Source organism: Engystomops pustulosus, chromosome 4 (genome assembly GCF_040894005.1).
Source record: "Engystomops pustulosus chromosome 4, aEngPut4.maternal, whole genome shotgun sequence".
Taxonomy (NCBI): Eukaryota; Metazoa; Chordata; class Amphibia; order Anura; family Leptodactylidae; genus Engystomops; species Engystomops pustulosus.
The window spans coordinates 57,819,752-57,829,399 of NC_092414.1; the positions used below are offsets into that span (position 1 = coordinate 57,819,752).

Genomic DNA, 9,648 nt, shown 5'->3' on the forward strand with positions numbered 1-9,648 from the left:
ATGGCGATATGCTGTATGCATTTTATACTACATGGGGGTACGCTGTATGCATTGTATACTACATGGCGGTACTCTGTATGCATTTTATACTACATGGCGGTACTCTGTATGCATTTTATATGACATGGTGGAACGCTGTATGCATTTTGTACTACATGGTGGAACACTGTTTGCATTTTGTACTACATGGCGGTACGCTGTATGCATTTTATACTACATGGCGGCACGCTGTTTGGATTTTATATTACATGGTGGTACGCCGTATGCATTTTATACTACATGGTGGTACACTGTATGTATTTTATACTACACGGTGGTATGCTGTATGTATTTTATACTACATGGTGGTATTCTGTATGCTTTTTATACTATACGGCGGCACACTATATGCATTTTATACTACACGGAGGCACGTTGTATGCATTTTATACTACATGGCGGCACACTGTATGCATTTTTTACTACATGGCGGCACTACATAGCGGCACGCTGTATGCATTTTTTACTATATGGCAGCACGTTGTATCTATTTTCTACACTGTATCTGATATATTACATATATGGGGGGGGGGGGGGTGCGTCACTCTATGGCTCGCTTCAGGCAGCAGAAAGGCTTGGTTCATCCCTGTATAGAGGACATGATGACATGGCTACTGTGTAAGGAATATTATATTGGGTACTATGGGAACACGGTTGTTATATTATTTACAGTGGGGACACAGTTGCCATAGACAGGGATTTTTTACTTCTCTATACATGTTGAAGAGAGGCCTTGGAAAAGTTGCGTCTTTATCCAATCTTATATACTATGATATACTATATTGACTACAGGGGGGTACTCTACTATATGCCCCAATAATGGGGACCCCTATCATAAATAATATAGTCTATTTTGCAATTATATATATTTAGGGGGCTTCACATTGTGGTCAGTTGTGGTGTAAAGGGCATACATAATATTTTAGAAGCAAAGTGAGGGGAGTTGTGATGGGAGGGAAAATTGTGATAATGGTGGAGGCACATAGAATGGTCAGTTGTGGTGTGAGTTTTATAAATAATAGTAACAATTCTTCAGTTCTATAGCGCACACAGATTATAAATAATATATGTGGTGCAGTGTGGACTGTTGTGGTCTGAGGGGTTTATATGATATATGTAGGGCACAGTGTGGTCTAATGTGGTGTGAGAGGTATTTATTTTGGGTGCACATTGTAGTCAGTTGTGGGGTGAGGGGTTTATATGATATATGCAGGGGAGGGCACACTGTATGGCCATGCCAGTTGTGGTGTGAGAGGTATATAAAATATATGGGGGCATTATGTAGTAATTTGTGGTATGAGGTGTATATAAATATATGAGGATCACAGTGTGGTCAGTTGTGGTGTGAGGGAGTATAGATGATATATTCAGGGGCACATTGTGGTGTGCTGGATATACCACAATGTAGAGTAGTATGTGAAATAGTTGTTATCTAGGTGACACTATATTGTAATTGTATATTGACTGTAATATTTTTTGTTTCACAGTGTGTGATGCTCTACATGTTGTTGAATACATCTGGGGGGCGAGTGTGCTAATGCAGCTCTGTACACACAGCAGCAAAATAGTAAGTTACTACCTGTGTCTGATCAGTGCTGTAGTCATTGACTATCCTTCTAAGTATGTGTGCTTCTTTAGTGAGGGATAGCAGCACTAATTTTCAGGGGGTTGGCAGATATCACATACAGAATTTGTATATAAATGTAGGGAGTACTAGCAGGGAGACTGCTTCCTGTGTGATTTTTTCCTGAGACACATTTGTGTAAAAGCTTTGCAGTCCTATCCTTTCCAGCATTGGTAGTGTGACTAGAGCCTGAGCACAGCACATCCGGCAGCTTCCTCGCTGTTTACCCTGCCTCGTGCTCCGGCTGCCGGGGGAGGTGTCGGGGCGGGACACAGGAGCCCGGGACTTCCCCAGTGCAGCACAGTTTCTAAACAGTCTGATTTCCCCGAAATGATGCTTGCACGCTGACATACCCAGTGGCCAATAGGGGAGCCCTTCGCTTTCTGGGCGGGATCTGCAAGCCAATATACCTGGGGATCCCGCAACTATAGTAATACAGAGCAACTCTGCACCCTATATGTATACTGAGCTAACTGTGCTCTACTCAGGATTAACCTGCCATACACACACACACACACACTCAGCTCTGCTGCACCGAGGACCAGACTAGCAGGTAAGCTCCAGCCAGTGCAGAATACTCATTCTATACATCCCTATGGAGAATACTGCTGCAGAAGAAACTTTTCTATTATACTTGTACTACAGGCTGCAGCTATGGAGTGTTATTATACTATCTGCACATTATATATATTATTATATAGCACTATATAATTGTTTGGTGAGTCGTGGCTGAATGTGGTGCTAGTCATTGATACTTATTACTTGTCATTGATATTGAGAGTGATTGATATCTAGTGCATTTATTGTGTGATACTTGTGCAGGTACTTTGCATTGTGTTACTTCTAGATGTGTGCACTGGGGTTGTGTCATTGTGCAGACAGCAGCTACACTATGCACAAGGAAGTAGCGTGTCAAAAAAACAAAGCAGGTTTCCAATGAAAGGGTCGGAGAGCCGCAGTGTGACTGAGCTGCCAGCAGGTGGCGCTGGTACTCTGCTGAAGCCTATAGTGTTATGAGGGGGAGTGTACAGTAGAGGGGTTCTTATCCATAATGTGCTTATTGCTGCAGAACATGTAGTGTCTGACAAAGCTTATCCTGTTACAAGATATCTAGTGGTGGCTGTATATCTAGTACTTGTCTGATCTACATTGTAAGCATAAGATAAATAAATATGTATAAATATTTATATTTCCTTAGAAAATATATTATTGTAAACCTTTGTAGTATAAACAGGGTTTCTGCCACAAAATTTAAGGAAGATAGGAAAAACTATTTATTAGCCACTAAGCAGCTGAACTTTGACTTGGCGCTAAAAAGCACCTCCTCCCCTTCCCCTCTCAGGTCCTTTTAGGAAACAGAAAAAGTTAGGAGGCGCTCTCAGCATAGCATGCAGTGTTTATCTTATTCTTGTAAGATCATATTTCATTATGGAGTATGCACGGGGCTCTATAAATAGAAGGAAGAGATCTCCCATGCATTCTAGGATATAACTGAACAATCAGCTTGGCTGAAGTGACTTAACGGAAACATGAGACTTCTCTGTATGTGACTTTTCACTTCACTATATTTTGCTGAAATAGCAAAAAAAAAACACAATGGGACAACCCCCATGCCAACATAACCTACCCTTCACAAATGAGATATTTGTGGAATGAAGTTCTCTTCTAGTTGTTGAATGCTGTTAGTGATAACAAGTCCTATTCCATTCATGAAGCTGCAGAAGCCACGAGAATGTATATGGACTTGTAGAAGGAACATGTAACATATACACATGCACAGAATGTAGCACACTTCCCATTATTATATAGTATTATATATTATTTAATTGGCATAATTGTAGTATTGGACTTGTAGACCTAACTATGATATGTTCTCTTTTCACAGCAAAATGCCAGTGACACGTATGAGGATGAGACCTTGGCTTGAACAGCAGATTAATTCCAATAAAATCCATGGTCTTTCATGGATAGACAAGGTAACATGTCTCACCAGGAATTCCTGGTCTACGTGTTGCATATACTTTCATATACATCTCTTACAGTCTATTTCTCTGCTGTCCCTGCAGGAAGAGGGGATTTTCCAGATTCCCTGGAAGCATGCTGCACGACATGGCTGGGATATGGAAAAAGATGCCTGTCTTTTCCGGGGCTGGGCTCTTCATACAGGTATGTTGTAAAGTACATGTTTACTTACCTGGGGTGATGTACATTGCTATAGTAGCAGGAGGTCTCGTGAATCGAAGATTAGCTGTGTCAATAGAACAGAGGTCATGTTTGGAGTTCAGATGCATACCTCTTAAAAGTATGTAAAGGTTATCTTGTCTAGTTATCTTGATAGTATAGAATTCTTCTATACTATCCTACTGCGTTCTGGTAGGTGAATACTACAGTGTAGACCTTAGATTTAGTAATATTTGGATTTTTTATTAGGACTGGTCTCAAATACTGGCCATTAAATCCCCAAGTTTCCATTGGAAATGGAGTACTGCAGGCATGACCACAATACCATTCTTATCTATAGGACAGTCAGAGATAGGGATATATTACTCAATCTGTCCTATTTATTGAACTGCATAGAATGATGGTCAAGTGTGCACAAAACTCTTCCTATGGATTTTGAGGCCTTGAGATTCCCCATTTCCATCATATCTGTGGTTCCTAAAGTTCTTACCACCACAAGTCAGTATCCCATACTATGTGGATAGGCTTGGAGATTTCTCAGCTATGTTAAATGTGCTGCTTTAGAAACTAATAAGAATATAAGCCGCAAGTCAAGAAATATAAAAGTAGATGTATTTTTCAATTTACTGTATTTTGATTTTAAAGTATTGTTTTTTTTTTAATCGATACAGGAAAATTAAAAGTTGGTGAAAAGGAAACCGATCCGAAGACCTGGAAAGCAAATTTCCGCTGTGCAATGAACTCTCTTCCCGACATTAAAGAAGTGAAGGATAGAAGTATACATAAAGGCTCAAGTGCGGCTAGAGTGTACAAGATGCTGCCCGTTCATGTAAAGACAGATAAAAAAGGTAGCTATCATACGCAGAGATTGCGGTAGTGGTGTACATGCCCTTTAATCCAGTGGTTTTGTTATGTAACTCACACATGTTGTATCTTGTTTACAGAACGCAAAATCAAACCCATGAAAGATTCCAAAAGTCGACCAAAGAAAAAGGTACGAGCCCGACTATATGCAGAGAGATGGCTTCAAGCCAAACATATGTACAGTATTTGTACAATGTGTGCAAAGCATTTGTGGGTAAAATATACTTACCGGATTTTTTTATTTTTCGCAGACTGAGGTCTCACCTGCAGACAGTGAGTTGGAAGAAGCTGTGAAAAACTGTCCCCCTTCAGACGACCACAGCTACACGGCAAATGTGTATGCAACACAGGAACTCGACATCGGAAACTTGGAAATCATAGGTAGCTTCCGTCACTTCTTCAAGAAATATTCTTATCTATTATAGATACCAATAGAATGTATTAATCTAGTTTTTCATTTATTCATGGAGTCCATACAGTTAAATACATAAGTTATTTGTTTTCCATTCAAGGATTTAGGGAACAATTTGCACTGGCAGTTACAACCATAACATGGGAACAGATGTCAAATGAGACTAAACTGAACAGTAAAAGAACAATTTATAGATTATTATAATAATAATAACAAATATTTTATTTATATAGCGCCCTCATTTTCCCACTTTAACATGGTGGAAATGTGCAAACAAAATAAGACATTACAGGGTAATAAAGCAGTCAGATGATATAGGAGTGAGGACCCTGTTTGCAAGAACGTACAATCTATGAGCCATACCGTACATACTTTTCATGATTCAGTAGGGTTTATGATCTTGCTATGTCTTGCAGCCCTGAATGAGTGTGAAGTTACCAGCAGTGTACCTGAATGGCCAGCAGACACAATGGATATGCCCATGCCTGACAGCACAAATGATGTGTACCAGCTCCAGGTGTCACCTATGTGCTCAGAAGGTAATTCATAAGCTTCTATTCTCTCTATTCTTCCCTGTGAATACACAGACTTTACTTTGCCTAAGCAATGGCTCTTGCTTGGAATCTGACATGAGTTTGGAAAAGTTCTCTACAGAAAACCACTACATTAGTCTGATGTATTAAACCTTTGACTCTTTTCTGCAGCTGAAGACGATGAGAGAGAAACCACTGCTGAGGAGCTTTACAAGGTGAGAAACATTTCCGATGCAGCTCACTTGCTCTATACAAGCTCCAACGACCACTGGCGCTAATACTCGTGTTACCATTCTCTTATAGATGCTTGAACCTGTTTGGCAGCAGACAAACATAGATGGCAAAGGATATTTTACCAATGAAACTGGACATCAAAATACTTTTCTCCACGAGTACACCTCATTATATTCTAATGAACCCATCAACTTGTCAGGTATATTCCCCGTCTTTTATATTATATCGCTGCATCTAAAATAGTCAAATTTAATATCTAAGGGTCACTTTGCATCTCGGTCATTTTCTCAGTTTTCTTACATCAGTTATTGTGAGCAAAAGATCAGAAACAAATTTTTCCATTATAACTTGTAATAATCTGTTTAGCCATCACTCCTGTTTACCAAAACAGTAAATTTAGGCTAATAGAACTAACAATCCACAAGAGCAGCATATACGATACACAAAATCCAGTTACTTTATTTCATTTAGCTAACAAACAAAATACACATACTTCTACATGTAATGTATGAACCAGGCATTGGTCCCTGATAAGACCTCACAAGCATAAGGGGACTTGCCAGCATGGATAGACTATGATTCAATAATACAGTACTACAAATAGTAAGAGTCAGGCTTTATAAAATATACTGACCAATATAGAGGTGCATTATATGTTGGAGGGTATCCCCCCCCCCCCCAAAAAAAAAACTTCCTACTCCATCCCCTCACCCAGTTTATTGTTTTGGTTTTTGTGATATATATATATATATATGGGGTTACTTTACACCCTCACTGTTACTTTGTTTTCACTCTTAGTTTAGGATCAGAAAAAGTGATGCAAAAAAAAAAACTGATAAAATAACTGCAATATAAAATAACGTAGGTTAACACAAGAACAGGGCTTCCACTATACGAGTGGAGCAGTTGTAAAGAAATGTGAGCGCAGCTCTACACTGTTTTTGGCCATCATTCTCATGAAAGTCTTGCTCCCCCTTATCTTGTGTTAATGGGAAAACCCTTCTAGTAGGAAAGATAATCAGTTGTCACTGATGTCTAATTATGGGACCAACTTCCTAGACTCCTGTGAAGTGAACAAAGGAAAAGGCATTCACTGAAGTCAATTTTTTGGGGAACTAGTTGGACATAAATTACAGTATGACCCTCAAGTTACAGGTTTCTGTTGGGGGTGCAGCTATTAGATTTTAAGTCATAAGTGTTGCTTTTCTTAAAATTCCACGTGGATCAGTGGATAGTGCAAATGTCTTGATCTACAGAACTCAGCTGGTCTATAAGTTGGATCACCCGATTACAGGAAATCTACCATCAAAATTAAGCATGATAAACTAAGGACATTTACTCATAGATCCAGGCTATCTGCAGCAGGGAGGGATTTTGGTTACACCTCCAAGAGCCCTTCTGGGTCATTAGCATAATTTAACAAGTTGATTTTAGAAGGAAGGAGGCCATGGATAACAAATATAAGTAGATTACAGTAACAGTGTCTGGATCTATGAGTAAGCATCTCTGGTGTATCATGCTGGATTTTGATGGTAGATTTCTTTTAAAGGTTGGACAAGCAATATAAAAATATATATGTTTTGTTTGGGTTTTTGCATTGCAAGTTAAATTAAATTATGTTTTGTTTTCTATTTCATTAGAGCTTGAAGTGCGGGTAACTACAGAAATGAAATCAGATGGTATTTTTAACTTTCACGAATTGACAGCTTCAGCCCTCGTGTGTGGAGTGTGAACATTACCGGCCTGAACAGAAACTGTCCTATTAGGCCCGGATCTTTTTAGAAGTGTTTTGCCTCTTAAGTGAGCCAGAGACAATGGTTCCATCATCAGGCAGATGAAACCTGTGTGAAACACAAACTTAAAACCATGGCTGCTAAAGACTGAACGTCCAGATGGAAACAAGCCTGTGCTTGGACATGTCGAGTTGGCCAGAGTGGAATTAACGTTGACGATGAACATATCACTAGGTTTGTTCTGGCTTCGTGACTTCCTGGCAGAAAGATGAAATGGAACGCCTTCAACCACTATAGTGTCCTTTAACGCAACGTTCACTTCATAGCCAATGTGGAAATTGCTATGTATCTCCGTAATTCACATGTGCCGTCAAAGATTCTATGAACTTCTAACACTCAAGGCAATGTTGTAGACAAAGGATTGCTTTGAATATTTCCTCCTGAGAAGTGCTCAGGTGAAGATGAATGGACTATGACTGATCATGACTGATCCAATCTCTTCAGGCTTTGTAGCATTATAAAGTGTACTCCCACTTGGCTTGTAGATTGCATAGAGAATACAAATCAACTCACCATTTCATTTAAGTAGAAGTTAAAGCATAGAAAAGAGTAGGAAGACTAGGAACAACCTTTGCCCACATACTCGGAGAAGTCTTGGTTAAAGGATTCTTATGAAGTTTACAATGAAGGGGCAAATAATCCTGGCTCAGGCCCATTGCACATAAGTTATTAACATGTGGGCCTTAACCCAGTATAGATGAACTAACAGATCTTGTATTGAGCTGTGAAGAAACTCATTTAAAGCAAAAGTATTGTGTACATTTTCTCGATTGACTTAAAACATAGTTTGAAATCTGTAAAGACAATGGAAACAGCAAAAGCTTTCCAGAATGAATTTTATTGAAATTTTTTATATACATGTTTCAGTAGATATTCATAAAATTATGTTTTTAGGTTAATCTACTGTGTCTGGTAAAAACCTACTGATTTAGGTTATGAAGAAAGTAGATTACACAAAGTGTACTCCCACTTGGCTTGTGGATGCTAAATATGTATATATTTATATATCACATCTATGTATATGAGATTGTAAATATGTTAATGTATTATTTTTATTTGAATCTTGTAATAAATGTTTAAACATGGAGTAGATGGGTATTCTTTCTTTATAGATTTCTCTATCATTTTACTATCCTTGTAGATTTTATAGATTAGAAATGACTTTCACTGTAGAGGCAGTCCCCAGGTTACGTACAGGATAGGTTCGGTAGGTTTGTTCTTAAGTTGAATTTGTATGTAAGTCGGAACTGTATATTGTATAATTGTAACCCCATCCAAATTTTTTTGGTCTCGATGACAATTGGATTTTAAAAATGTTGGGTTGTCATAAATATCAGGATTAACAATCAATCTTCACTACAGACACATTTAATAACTGTTATAGCTGTTTATTGTAGCCTAAAGCTTAAAGGGGTATTCCAGGAATAAGGATAATCTGCATTTAGAAAGTTCATTAAAATCTAATGTAATGTGTAATTCATTGTTATTTTCAATTCTGCTTGGTTTAGCAGAAAAAGGATTTTGACCTAATGTTTCACAGTTTAAAAAACCTACTGGCCCTTTAATCCGTCCTGTGCCTTCCCTCCACTGGGAGAGGACACAGGACGGAAGATGGCGGCTGCTGCTGACGTCAGACGTTTGTGTCAGCAGCGTGAGGTCAGCTCTGCCTCTTCCACACTCTCTCTCGATCTGAAGCTGGGCCGGTCACATGACCTGCCATTGCCTCACACAGCAGAGAGCACAGCTTCCAGCTACTCTGCTCCGTGCTGATTGCTACAAAAAACAAAGTTTGCAACATTGTATCATGTAACCAGATACAATCCATCTCCTGTATCTTTATTTAGTTCAATAAATAAACTTCACTTGTACCTCAGAGAAGTGGATACAAGGCATATCATGCATAATAACATACATGCTCCATAATCTAATAAGGAAATACATAAAATGTGTGCATCTATAGAAATGAAG

The 9,648-nt window shown here is 38.8% G+C and overlaps 1 protein-coding gene across 1 annotated transcript; it reads left to right on the forward strand.

Moving 5' to 3' along the window:
- The first annotated feature begins 2,065 nt into the window (after positions 1–2,065).
- Positions 2,066–8,767, forward strand: IRF1 (interferon regulatory factor 1). The gene is made up of 10 exons (XM_072145976.1): positions 2,066–2,216; positions 3,549–3,639; positions 3,730–3,829; positions 4,516–4,692; positions 4,789–4,838; positions 4,960–5,089; positions 5,537–5,659; positions 5,825–5,868; positions 5,957–6,086; positions 7,528–8,767. The coding sequence occupies exons 2-10, from the start codon at positions 3,553–3,555 to the stop codon at positions 7,617–7,619; spliced, it is 933 nt and encodes a 310-aa protein (XP_072002077.1). The 5' UTR covers positions 2,066–2,216; positions 3,549–3,552; the 3' UTR covers positions 7,620–8,767.
- Positions 8,768–9,648: the final 881 nt, after the last annotated feature.